General features: G+C 46.8%; 1 protein-coding gene across 1 annotated transcript in view; it reads left to right on the top strand.

Moving 5' to 3' along the window:
• The window catches only part of Wdfy4 (WDFY family member 4), a 234798-nt gene that overhangs the window by 79961 nt on the left and 140859 nt on the right, over positions 1-13978 (top strand). Inside the window, exons 14-25 of the mRNA XM_031361883.1 lie at positions 2524-2738; positions 3543-3637; positions 4429-4645; positions 5066-5142; positions 6077-6298; positions 7243-7421; positions 7673-7904; positions 9133-9278; positions 10180-10291; positions 10718-10908; positions 12620-12772; positions 13872-13945. Of these exons, the coding sequence (XP_031217743.1) occupies positions 2524-2738; positions 3543-3637; positions 4429-4645; positions 5066-5142; positions 6077-6298; positions 7243-7421; positions 7673-7904; positions 9133-9278; positions 10180-10291; positions 10718-10908; positions 12620-12772; positions 13872-13945 (1913 nt within the window). The remainder of the gene's footprint in view (positions 1-2523; positions 2739-3542; positions 3638-4428; positions 4646-5065; positions 5143-6076; positions 6299-7242; positions 7422-7672; positions 7905-9132; positions 9279-10179; positions 10292-10717; positions 10909-12619; positions 12773-13871; positions 13946-13978) is intronic.

Below are 13978 nucleotides of genomic sequence, written 5' to 3'. Positions count from 1 at the left end.
AACCCATGTGCCACAAAATTGCAAGCCAGTAGAGGACCAGTCTTAGTCATTTGTTCCTTAGTGACAGAAAGATAAGTATTTGACTGTATTTTGCATTCAAATGGCTGCACCTGGAAGATGAGGCAGTGAAGCCATTTTGAGCCTGAAACTCAGGGCCACCGTCACCTCTCTGCCATGTAGCTCTGAGCAATTACTTTCTCTGAACTCAACTTCCTCATAGGGAGAGGAGAGATGGCTACAGCATCATGGTTACACAGTGTATCCATGTTGAATGCTGAGAACACATCCTAAATACCCAGGAGTTACTGATGCAACAGGGAAAATGTGGGACTTAGAGTAAATATCAGGCCGAGCCTCCCTTCTACCTTTAAGAATCCATGAAGTGTGCTCATGGACTATGGTAAACATCGCCTCTCCCAGACACTGAATCATGTTATTACATATCCCTTACTGTGCACAGTTGATCTCCCTGGCTTCTCATCCATATTACCTTTAGTCCATCAGTTTCTTAAAAACAGGCAATGTCTGCCTTACTCGCACAGAGCCTCTTACTCTTGAGGAATAGGAGCGAGGAAGTTTCAAGGAAACCTCCGTAGAGGGTGAAAGTAGCAAAAATCTGTGACTTGGTGAGACCAGATGCCAGTATTCATGAGAGACACATCACAGTTGGTCTCTGTATCAGCATATCCCATGGACTGGAAACAGTAGAAAATGTGTGGACCTTACTTCTTGTCATTATTCCCAATAGAGCAGAATGTTGATAGCACAGAATTAGCATTGTACTGAGTGTCCTAAGTAACCTAACAATGATTTAAAGGGTGCAGGATGACGTTAGGGGATAAGTGGAAATGCCATGGTATTTTATGTAAAGGACTGTGGGGAAAATTTTTATGTAAAGAAAAAAAAGGTGCGGGGGAAGGGGCTAAATCCTTGCTGGTATCTAGCTTCAGACACTAGAGGATGCTGTCCTCATAAGATGTGTTAAGACATGTGTGTGTACAATTATGGATGTGCATGCCTGTGTACATTTAGGTATATACATATATATATATATACATATATATGTGTGTGTAGGCTTATGCATATGTGTGTTCCTGTACATGTATGAACAAGGGAATCTGTGGTCCTTGGGTAGTTACCGTCTTGCAGAGGACACCCATCCAGAGCAGGGCCATTGATGAGTACATTGCCCATTGCCTACAAGAAGGAAGCTCCCTGTAGCAAGGTCTAACTGATATATATATATATATGTATGTATGTATATATATATACATATATATAGGTATATATATGTATATATATATATATATATACACATATATATACTTGAGACTTTATCTTGTCAGTATAGGGACCAATCCTTTTTTGTTAAGGAAAATGCATGCCCCTGGCTTGGTTCTATGTCTCTGGAGGACTAGGAATTCTAGGGCCTTATCTCTCCATGAAGCAAGGAGACATAAGAGAACACACTGCACTTGATGTCTGCTTTGCACGCTTTGTCTCCCTGTTCTCTGTGCTTCGAGGGACACAAAGAAAATGAAGGAACTTCAGTCTAAAACAGTAAGATAGGGTGCTCTCTCTCTCTGTCTCTGTCTCTGTCTCTCTCTCTCTCTCTCTCTCTCTGTGTGTGTGTGTGTGTGTGTGTGTGTGTGTGTGTGTATGTGTGTGTAGCACATTATGCTTAGGACTAAGAGAAGGTCAGAGGAGATGCCAGGTTTGGGGATGGTATGTGGAGGCAGATGCCTCAGCCTGGAGCCGATGACTAGTTGACCTGTCAGCCTTCAGGATGGCTTGAAAGAGGGCAGTGACAGTGTCTGCCAGAGCCAGTGGTGTTGTCCCTGTTGCTGCCTCTGTCTCTTGGTCTCTGTCTCTGTCACCATCTTTGTCTTTCCATCTCTGTCTCTCTGTTTCTCCATCTCTGTCTCTTGGTCTCTGTCACTGTTTCTCTGTTTCTCCATCTTTCTCTCTGTCTCTTTGTCTCTCTGTGTTGTGTGTGTGATGTGTGTTGACTCTTTTTGGCTCATTAATCTAGGTAGATCCTATCTTTTGTACAGAGGGCTACAAACTAAGATGTAGAAATTCAATGAGTCAATTCAGTGAGCTCGGGGAATGTAAATTTCCTCTCTCCAGGACCAGTGGCTTCCTGATAGATGGCCATAAATCTGTATGACTAGACTCCCACCCTTCATAAAACCTGTAAGTCTTTATTTTGATATGAAATTTTTAGATTTTTCAGTGTTGGCAACCAATTCAGAAAGTCCCCAGTTTAAATGGTTCCAACACTACAATTCTAAGGATGACCCCCGACTCCCATCGGCCACTGTGCAGCCAGTAGTCTGAGTTGGTGGCTGCCCCCAGTAACTGGCCTTGCCTGACCTGTCATCGCAGGTGAGGCTAGCATTCCAAAGAACAACTAAGACAGGTGCTCTACAAATGGCTGTGGTGGGCACAAGTGGCCTCACAAAGCCACCCAGAGGATATTATGCTCTCCCAGACTTACAGCTTGGTTTGGTTACCTCACAGCTTTCTGAGGAGATCCAGTGTTCTATGGCCCGTCACCTCCTGTCCCTGGTGAAATCAGAGAAGAACCGCCAGGTCATGTGCGAGGCAGGGATGCTCCGGACACTCATGACCTTTTGCCACAGGACCCTCAGCACTGGTGGCAGTGTCCTGCACTCGATTCTCATCAGGATCTTTGAAAAGCTTGGGTCCCAAGCCATTGAGCCAGATGTACTAAGGTACTGTATGCACTAAGCATTAAACACCACAGAGCCCATGGCAGGGTAACAGGTGTACCAAGGATCGCAGAGTCTACAGGGGCAGGCAACCCCATTCCCCCTCCTCCATTCCAGCACCAGATGCGTATGTATACAGAACAGACATCACACCATCTGGGATGCTCTGGGGAATGGAGATCTCAAGGTTATGATGCCAGAGCTTAGCCCTGAGCTAAGCCCTGGGTCCAGAGTAGGGGCAGTGGCCAGAGAAGCATGGAGGAGACCAGAGGCAGAAGTCCACTGAATCCTGCAGAGGTTTTTCTGCACACAGGAAGAATAGAAAGCATTCAGGAGAAGGGACAAGAATACAGAGGAGAGACCATGCAAGACCCTGAACCATGCAAGAGAGGTTGAGTCTTTTAAACCCTTACTGCCCTGGAGCAAGATGGAGAGGATGGCCATGTTCACACTAACCCGCCTGCTCTTTATAAGGAAGCAGAGGATAGCCCCTCCAGCCAGCAGGTCTAGGACCCAGGGGCTGGAGCAACCCTTCTTAGTCACTCACTCTAAGCCTTGCCAGATTAGGCCACCAAGCTATGCATACAGGAAATCTCTTTAGAAAGCTGTAAACAGTGTGTAGCATGAAGTTCCCAGCTTCATTAACTCCGAGCTGGAGAACAAGGCAGGGACACGGTATCTACATAGCTTTTGGAAAGTGTATTTTAAAGATGGGTCCATGAACAGTGGATCTCTAGGGAAGTGGTCTGGAAAAGATTGCCGGCAACATATCTTTACTTGCCTCCCTTGATGTTATGATGTTTATAGACAGTTCCTAGGTCTCGGAATTCACCCACCTCAGTCAGCTGCTGTGAAAAGCCTCCATTTATCTCTGGGGCATGAAGACAACCCTGGGTGCTCAGGTAAGGAGAAAGAACAGAACAGGCTCAGGGGCTTGATGAGTGATTGTTCATAAGACAGAAAAGTGAGCAGACTTTAAAGGTGTTTTATCCTGCTGTTCAGTCGTGCAGATGAAGTATACACGGGAGTGGGCACTCTGAAGAATGGCAGATCTGGGTGAGCATCTGCCTGGCCTTTTATATCCAAGCTCACAAAACAATGGTCCTGTTTCCTTTACAGGATACCGGGTGCTATACTGGGCAGAAATGGGCAGCAAAGCTTTTTGTAAGTTCAAAACTTAGGAGCAAAGAGAGTCACTGAGAGAGACAGCATGGAATGATGCCCAGAGTCAAAAAAGCATGCCATTCTAGGGAACAAGTTCATAAAAAAGGACAGTGTAGACACCCTGAATGTAAGACCAAACAGAGCACCAAGTTAACCAAAGGCCAGCTGAAAGGCAAAAGTGGGGAGCTGGGCTTAGAGCTGTCAGCCAGAAGCAGGCTGATACGGAGGACAGCTGCTCAATCAATTTGGAGTTTGCAACAAGTGCCAGTTGGGCCAGCAAACCCAATAGCAGTTTTAGGTGTTATGTCAGAAAGAGGAACGTGCTGAGATTAAAGTAAGTCACTTTGACCTGGTTATTGCTACCATTCCATGGCATCTAAACCAGCAGAGTCCAGGCTGGAGGTCCATTAATGCCGAGTGGCTTTTGCAGGATACTCCATCAGGCTGTGGCAGATACATCTGAGATATTGCAAAAGCAGGAGAGAACTGCATCAGGCAAGGACACATCTTTTTCTTGTGTCATGTGCAGGGTCATGTGCAGCTATAGCTGAGAAACCTACAGGTGCCAGCCCACGTCCTGGAGGGTCTCAGGACCTCAGGTCCTCATGTACCTCCCAAGATTCAGCCACAGCCCTCCAGACAACACTGAGCCTCATCTCCATGACCTCCCCTCGCAATCTGCAGCCTCAGAGGGCGGCCCTGACACCATCATTTGTGGAATTTGACATGTCTGCGGAAGGTTATGGGTATGGAGAACTCTCTAATATTTGGAAAATGATTTATTAATGTCTCTGTACCTCTGATGATCTGCAACATTGGCTACAAAATTGTGGCTTCCACTGGCCCTCATTGCTCAAGCAGAGATGTGTTTAAGCAGTAGATATCTCTCTATCCAATGTAGAAGAGCAGAGTGTGTAGCCATGGACGACCAGAGCTGCCTTCTTCCCTACTGTATCTGCTCTAGAATGTTCTCCACCTTTTCTGGTCTCCAGTGAGGATTCATCCTCCCTGAGTATCACACCAGCACCAGCTGTTTTCTGTTCTTGGAACCTGTGGCCCAAGATGGCATATTGCCTCTGAAGTAGGATGGAGGAGGAAGGTGTTACAGCCCAGCAGTAAGGGGTTGGCATGCAGCCCACTGACCTGCAATACTTTACTATTTCCAGCTGTCTGTTTACTCCAACCTTGTCTACGGTCATGGGGACCAGCACAGAGCACTCCATCTCTGGAGGGACTGGATCAGGTAAGTATTTCTACAGAGGAGGATCCTTCAGCCTACTGTGTTTGCTCATGTTTTCTTAGGAGCAGGTATCCTACTTACCTTTGCATGGTCTCAAAGCCTGGGGCTCAGGTAGCACGGGCAGCTATAAAGATGCTGTATCTGAGTCTGGGCCACTTATTGTATGGGAGCCTAGGAAGGCTAAATTGAAACATCAGACTTTCTCTGGAGAGGAGTGTAAGCTCCTCCATGGTACATGGTTTCTGGACATTAGCTTGGAGCCTAAGCAGGCTTTTCAAAGCATCAGACTGAGTTTTGCAACACATTAGTCAGGGTAGTGTAAGTTCCCAGAGATGCCTGAGCTCAGCATCTCCCAATTATCAAAGCCAAGTACCAGGTTTCAGTGAGAACATCGTTGGTCTACCAGTTCAGGACAAACTTCCTTCTGTGGGTGGTACCAAGTATGCTAACATGGTTGCCAATACTGGGCTAGTGGGAACAGTGGCCCCAGCAGAACTGCCGAGCCTGCTCTGACATGAGAGGACATGGGCTTTTCTTGGACTAGGTTATTTCTTTACCTTAGATTCAATTGAGCTGGTGTTCTCACCTCCATGGAGCCCAAAGCCTGGCTTTCCATCAGCTGCAGAAGCTTAGCTATCATGCCTCAGGGACAGCAACTTCTCTGTTCCCTTGGAAAGGCTGCAGGGGCTGGAGAGGTCTGAAGCAACAGGGCTCAAGGTCTCCAGGAATACCACAAATTTCCTGTGAGCCTTCTTATCCTGGCATGAATCGTGAGGCATGTCCTGTGCTTAGTGGAATTGGCATGAGCGTGGACTGTGGAGCAGGTCAGATGCAGTGCTGTAGGCAGGCCAGTGAGATGGAGTCAGAGCAGCCTGGGGTCTCAACTCACTCCCTTGGCAGGACAGAGTGTGAAGCTGTGCTTCTGTTCTACCACTAGGAGCTCCCAGACCTTTCCCTCCACCCGGAGGCCTCACCTTCTCCTGTTGGTTTCTGATCAGCCGGCAGGCCAACGTCATGGAGGGCCACCCACTGCGCTTTCTAACCCTGGTGCGCCACCTGGCCAGGACAGAGCAGCCCTTTGTCTGCTTCTCCATTAGTCTCTGCATGGATGACCTCTCCTTGGTTGTGTCCACAGAAGAGAAAGAGTTCCAGCCACTAGGTAAGGCCTTGGGATCCAAAGCTTGTGTGGACCATTCCTGGTGAATGGGACTGAGCCAGATGCTGACATGGGTGTACCTGGAAGCCTGGGGACCTCCTGTAGCTCTTTTATCTTTTGAAATTGCACCCTTGGCTTCCATATCTGGTAAAATGTCTACAAATATTTGTAGTGTGTCTCCGTGGTCTGGGCCCTGCATGACTCTAAAGCTCATTGGCTTTCCAGAATACTAGTTCTGTCCCGACAGGAGGAACACTGGTGGGACTTAGGGTTCACCTCACTGAAACACAAGCTACATTGTGAGAGCAAGGTTTATGAAGGATAGATTCAACTTAGTTTGAGCTGAAGTGACCCTAGATCCGTCCATGGATAAGTCATATTCACAGGGCTCGCAGGCATTCTGTAGGGAAGGTTGCTAACTCTCGGTGCCCAGGAGCCTGATGCTGGCTCTTTCTTCCCTTAAGACTTCAGCGTATTCTCAAGCTCACTTGCCTCACGGCTAAACCCAGATCTCAGCCATCACTCCTAGGCTAAGTCTAAGAGTCAATGCCTCGCAGCTAAGTATATGGAAGGCCCTGAGTAATGGACAGTGCTTGGCTGAAGCCTGCTGGCGCTGACCTTGGGTGGTTGGATTAAGCTCTCTGCCTGGGGGTCATAAGTGGAGCAATGGCAGCACCTTATCTTGCAGAGCAGTGAGCTTGTTAAATGAGGTAATGCTTGTAGCTGTGCTTAACTGGTGTCTGGTATGAAGTCTGAGCTCAGCAAGTGATGGGGACAACTAATGCTCTAGACATTTTTTTAAATGAAAGAAAGGGAGTGTCTGGTCTATAGCTCCACAAGATGTTAAGGCCCACATGGGCTGACCAAGAATATCTTCATCTCTAGTGCCCTTGGGTCTCTGTAGCACGATGCATCATGCAACATCCAGTGTTTGTTCTCTTTTGCAGATGTCATGGAGCCTGAGGATGAGGCAGAGCCCTCTGCAGGCCGCCAGCTCCAGGTCAGGTGCAGCCAGTTGCTGGCTTGTGGTCAGTGGTATCACCTGGCCGTGGTGGTCAGCAAAGAAATGAAGAAGAACTGCAGTGTTACCATGTACCTGGATGGGCAAGCCATTGGTTCAGCTAAGGTTAATGTCAGAGCTGAGATGTTGCCTTGATATGATCTGCAAATTACTCGTTTGCCCATTTTGCTTGTTATTTGTATGTGTGTGTGCGCAAGTGCATGCTTGTGTATGTATATGTGTGTGCACCTTTATGACTTTTTAGATAAAATTTATTTTAGTGAGAGTGATGTGACTCATGATGTTGTATCACTATATACTACTTTGATCAGTTCTGGGGTTAAGTGCCACTCTCTCCCTCTATCCTGTTTGAACAGATGTTATATATTCAGGCCTTACCGGGGTCTTTCTTTTCAATGGATCCATCATCATTTGTGGATGTTTATGGCTATATTGGGACCCCCAGAGTTTGGAAACAAAAATCCTCATTAATCTGGCGTCTCGGGCCCACATACCTCTTTGAAGAAGACCTATCAGCAGATACTCTAGCACTTATTATCAAACTCGGCCCGAGGTACTGTGGTAACTTTCAAGCTGTGCACCTTCAAGGTATGGCATGCTTTGATTTATAATGATTCTGCCAGTATTAGTTTTTAAGTGAGCATCCAGTTATTTATAGCATATTTATAAAGAATAAACTCAGCACAGGTCAATCATGAGGGAAGGCCTTTGTAATTGGATCATTATATATTTACAACCCAAGAGAAACTGTCATAGAAGAGGAAATGACAATATCCTTTAGATTTCGACTCCACAGCACCTAATGGAGGAGGGTCGGTGAACAATCCCATCAGCAAAGAAAGGGAGGGGATTGAGATAAATAAGTTACATTCCTTTTAATGAAGACGCTTTTTAACTAAAGTATACCGTTGTCTTCAATTATTAAACAGGCAGACAGCAGCCCCATTTTCTTTATTGATTGTTGGCTGTTCAAGCAAGGAGCTTGCTCTCTGAGCTCCGCCAGGTCCAGGGGGTCAGTTCCCATCTGGAAAGAAAGACAAATGCATCTGAGTTTGAAGGCCTGTGTGTGGCCAAGGGCGATTGAGTGCTGCTGAGTGCTCTAGTTTCCAGGACCAGGTCTTGTGTGAACTTCATTTCCTGTGGCAAATGGCATTGACCAGAGCAGCTAGGTCAGGTCTGGAGTCCCTTGTACTGACTCTGTATTTGCACAGTGTTCTTTTAGTAGAGCTTTGCTGCCAGTTCCCTGGGGACCAGAGTGCTAATGCTAACTGGGATGTTCACAGTAGTCGTGCAGCTCAACGGTAACTATGTAGCTCTTAGGTCTGTCAGCCCCATCTACTTCCTCCTTAAGAAAATGTTACTTAGCAGCTTAGAGGTGAACTGATAGATTTGATAGAGGTTTCTACTCTGGTAGGTCCACACCTGAAACACCTTCGCTATTCTAGAAGAATCAATCTTGAGAGATTGCCCAAAGTGTATTTGTTGTTGTTTTTGGCTTGCTTTTGTCTTTTTAGAATCTCATTGTATAGACTAGGCTGCTCTCAAACTCTCAGAGATCCATTTACCTTTGCCTCTCAAACTCTGGGATTAAAGGTGTGTATCACCACACCTAGTTCTGCCCTCATTTTTATATTAAATATCCGAGAAGCACAGGTGGAGGTAAAATGTGTTACATACAAATATGCAAAATGTAGCAACATACAAACATTCTCCCAGTGATCATGTTGCTGTGTGGCAGCAAGTATTTCATGGTTAGGGGGCCAATTTCTTTCTCTGTAAAGGGAGGTTAGAACTGACGAAAAATATGCTGTTGTAGGAGAAGGCCCAGATGGCGAAGCCACGCCCCTCATTTCGGAGGAAAGTGTTTCCTTTGGTCTTTATGTACCCAGCTCTTCTATCACGAGCATAATGAACATCAGAAACACCTACAATGAGGTGGACAGCCGCCTGATCGCCAAGGAGGTACAGCTTCCTCCATTCCCCAGCCTTCCCATGCCAAACATCACCATGTGCCTTTCTTCAGCTCCCAGGGCTCCAGGAACTATCCTGGGCTTGTTCACTTGTGAATGGATAAATACATGCATACTATACTTCTCCCTTCAATTTGCTAAGACACAGCCTGCTCCCCAACCAGGACTAAAGCTTTTCTTTTAAAGTTGCTTAGAGAGGAATATTTGGGATCTTTCTGGTGAAGAACTCAGAACATTTTCAATATCATTTTGATTTTGGAAACTCTACTACTGACCTTTGCTTTGGACTCTACTGCTCTACCAACTCTGAAAAGTGGTTGAGTGGCTGTAGCTTCACTTTTAAAGTGAACTTACAGAATAGCAAGTAAATGCTTGTACATAGAGAGATGCCAGGTACTTCACCATTTCCTAATTCCCACATGAATATCTCTTTTTGAGTTGAGTACAGAACTCTTCAGTCTCATGAACAGAGGCCCAGGGGTCAGGATTGAGGCCCTGACATGCACCAATGAAGTGTTTTCTTAACATATCCTGATAAAGGAAGGCAGACTTCCTTTCTCCTGGGTCTCGCAGAGCCTGGACAGAGAAGGTCTTGGCACTAGTGTTTCATGGTCGCTGTCATTGGGCTCCTCCTACCCCACAGCCTCCTCTTGGTGAGCAGGAGTGCAGTGCAGATTGCGTATTTACAACTGACTCCCTTGCAATTGGACCACAGTGGGGAAGTGGAACAGTGATCCCACACGTTAGCTTCTGCCCCCAATATTGGCTCATCCATTAATTGTCACATGTAGAGCGTCAGCCTTGAGCCTCAGGGTGTCCATCTTCTAGGGGCTCCTGAACAGCACCCTTCTTTCCCAGGGGATTGTAGCACTGATTGCTGTCATTTCCTCTAGATGAATATTTCCTCCCGTGACAATGCCACACCTGTGTTCTTGCTGAGAAACTGTGCTGCACACCTCTCGGGGTCTCTGCGAACTCTCGGTGCTGTTGCTGTGGGCCAGTTAGGTGGGTCAAGCACGAGACTCTACTCTGCTCTGGGGAGGAAGGCTTGTGCACCCATGAGGGTAGGAGACAAGATGGATTGTATTGGGGAGGTCTTGTGAGAAGGGCCAGACTGAGAACAAGCAGAGCCAGGGAGTGATAAAGAGTACAGCTCAGTCACCTTATTACTTCTAGTGGATGAGCTCAACTACGGACCACACTGGTACCCCTGCACCACAGGAGCCTACCTCTGGAGCACAGTGTGGCCTGCAAGTGGGATGCATCGCTGTATTTGTCTGAGTGAAAATAACAGGCTTGTTGCCAAGACTTCTGGAGCTCCAGTCTCTCTTCCCAGGCTATCCTGGTGCAGGGATGCAGGTAGCTGCCAGGGGTGCTGGATTGCAGTACTGCTGGGGCATACTGATGGCATGTCCTCTTTGGCTCCCTCAGGGGTGAGGGTGTTCCATTCCAGCCCTGCTGCCAGCAGCCTGGACTACATTGGAGGGCCTGCCATTCTCCTCGGCCTCATCTCCCTGGCAACAGATGACCACACCATGTATGCAGCTATGAAAGTTCTGCACTCAGTCCTGACCAGCAGTGCCATGTGTGATTACCTGATGCAGCACATCAGCGGGTACCAGGTAATCCCAACCTCTCGGCTGACCCTGCAGCCTCCCAAAGAGTTGTCACCCCAGGATGAGCTTCTCTTGCCCCCAGTAGGTCAGAAATAACTTCTGGAAGAGTGTTCCAGCAAGCTTTGCATCCTCCATGACCTTGGTCACCCCAAATGGAGACTGTTTATAGTGATTCATTGACAAACATGCTGCTACCTATAGATCATAGCAGGGGAGGGCCTTGTGACAGCCTGTTACAAGGAGCTCTGTCTAGACCAGACTGCTCATGTCTGCTGCTGTAGCATTCTTGATGATCCCAGAATCATTTGAGATTGACCGACTCTGCCTCCCTCATAGGGGATGAGAGTTTGTATTATAGACACAGACTGGTTTGAAATCCTGCCTCATCTTCTACTTTGTTATTCAACCTTTGAAAGAATTATTTACATCTGCCCAGTATCCTCAACTGTAAGATCTGGACTTTCATCCCTCTTGTCTCTTGGCTTATAATGAGAACTGAAAGACTTCATATGAACGATGGGGCTCAGATTATAAGCCTGACTAGGAATCAGTGCTCAGCTAATATTAACTGCTTTGAGTTCTTAACCTCCTTGTGATAGTTCTCTTGTGTACAGAACAGGATGATTAGCAGATATACAGATGGGGATGACTGTGTATATTGTGTGTATGCAGGGAACTTAGAAGAGCGTCCACTTGCAAAAGTTGCTGCAGATACGCTCACATCATTGTCATGGCTATCTGAAATAGATGAGATCAGATCTTGCCCTCCAGTAACTTCCTGCCTGGTCAGGCCGTGGCTTTGAGAGTAACTGCAAAGAGAAGGACCAGGTCTTAGGTCTTAGTTGGGGGAAGAAAGAGATCAGATTGCAGATGTGTCAAAAAAGTGACCAGAACGGGGTGAAAAGATGTCACCCATTTGCTGATCACAAGCATGGCTTTCAGAAGGCGTGTTGGAGATTGATAGGAGTGTCTTGGGGGAACAGGGACAGAGAGTAGACCTTGTCCGAATCAGAAGTAGGAGACTGGGTTGTGTACACCATGATCTGAGTCCCAAAAGGGACTCAAAGGCATGGGTGACAGCTCAGATGTCAGCAGGGGGCTAGGTAGCTTGGGTTTTATATCTCTAAGGTCAGGAGGGCACAAAGCTTTCTGGGAACATCTTTCTCAGCTCTGAGATGCATTTTCAGAAACAAGTGTCTTGGTCCGATCCCTGTGTCTCCATCCTCGAGTGGATGTTGCCTATGCTCACCTTTTGGGCAGGATAGAATGACACAGCCTGATCTGAGGCTGTGTGATCCGGGTTTGAACCTGTGGCGGCTTCCTGTCAGTGCTGCAGCACTGAGGAGAGGCTGCAGTGATGAAAATAGAGACTGAGTAAGAGATGAGGAAAACCTGGAGACACGAGGTGCGAGGTAACATCTCGTAAGCCCAGTAAGACAGACACAGAAAGCAAAGGGGCACAGAAACTGGTGTGGATGTATCTCGTGAGAACATAGAATGAAGGATGGCAGTTCCAGAGAGCAGGGGGTGTGGTCTGAGAGCAGGGGTGTGGTCTGAGACCGGAGGTGTGGTCTGAGGCAGAGGGTGTGGTCTGAGAGCAGTGGGTGTGGTCTGAGAGCAGGGGCTCTGTAGGAACTAGCCATGTGGAACTAGCTGTGCAGGTGAAAGAGGGCTGAAGACACATCTAGGAATCCCACTGTGCGTGTCTCCTTTCCAGGTCTTAGCCTTTCTCCTGCGGAAGAAGACATACTTTCTAAACCACCGCATTTTCCAGTTGATCCTCTCTGTGGCTGGCACGGCGGAGCTGGGTTTCAGGCCGTCTGCTGTCACTAACATGTGTATCTTCCAGCACGTGCTCTGCAATTTTGAGGTAAACCAGAAACTGGCACCTAGGCCTTCGGGAATATGTGTGTGTGAGAGAGTAAAACACAATACGACTGTTTGGTGTTTCACTTCTTTCTTAGTCTTATTAAGACCAGGTGGGAAAAATCACAATAGCTTTGGAGCACAGAGACCTGGGTTTACAGTTTAGTCCTGCTGTCTCTGATGTCTATAGCCTTGGGATGTGTCTTGATCACTCTGATCCTTCTTATTCTCTTGAGATAGTCTTGGTATATAGCCCAGGCTGGCTTTGAACTCATGCTCTAAGATCCTGCCTCAGCACATTTAGTGCTGAGATTCTAAGCAGGTGTCATTATGCCCTGATCCATTTTGCTTATTTGTGAAACTGAGGTTATTTCTTCTTTGCAAGATGTCATAGGGATTAAAGAGTTGATCACATATATATATATATATATATACATATATATATACACACATACATATATATATATGTACATGTACATATATATATGTATATATATGTATAGATACACACACATACACACATATATCTATATGTGATACATACACACACATATATATGTCTATATGTGATGCATACACACAGTCTTGGAAAGGATTTTGAGGCTGTGAAGCATCATCTATGTATAAAAATTAAAGATAATATCTTGATCCCTTTGGATGGTGTTTGCTGTTCCCAATGTTCCTTTAAAGAATGACCGGAGGGGAGAAATGGGGACACTGGCCAAATGGAAGGATCAACAGACCTATGGATGGACCAACCCATTCCAAATGTAGCAGCATTTACTGGGTGCCTACAGCACCCAGGTATTGGCCATATCCTGGAGATTCAATGATGTCCAAGATCCAGGCCCTTGTTAACGCAGAGAGGTAGACATAGGGACCTGGAGTTCTGGGCCATGATTCCAGAGTTCAAATGGAGGAGGCCTTGGCAAACAGAGGGCATATTGCAAATACCCCAGCATGTGAGCAGCCCTGGGAGAGATGTTTGAAATTCCCTTTAGAGATGCTATCTTTACCTGCTAAGTGTCAAGTGCTAGTCTCAGACTCAGTGGACTCTGTGACACCCATGGCTTGGCCTTAATCATGTTTGTTCTGTCTTCCAGCTCTGGACAAACACTGCAGACAACCTAGAGCTCACACTCTTTTCTCATCTCCTGGAGATCCTTCAGTCACCAAGGTTGGCTGGGTTTCAGTAGCCTGGGGCTTAGAA

This window comes from Mastomys coucha, unplaced genomic scaffold, assembly GCF_008632895.1.
Source record: "Mastomys coucha isolate ucsf_1 unplaced genomic scaffold, UCSF_Mcou_1 pScaffold9, whole genome shotgun sequence".
NCBI classification, from domain to species: domain Eukaryota; kingdom Metazoa; phylum Chordata; class Mammalia; order Rodentia; family Muridae; genus Mastomys; species Mastomys coucha.
This window is presented reverse-complemented; position numbering and strand designations above follow the sequence as displayed.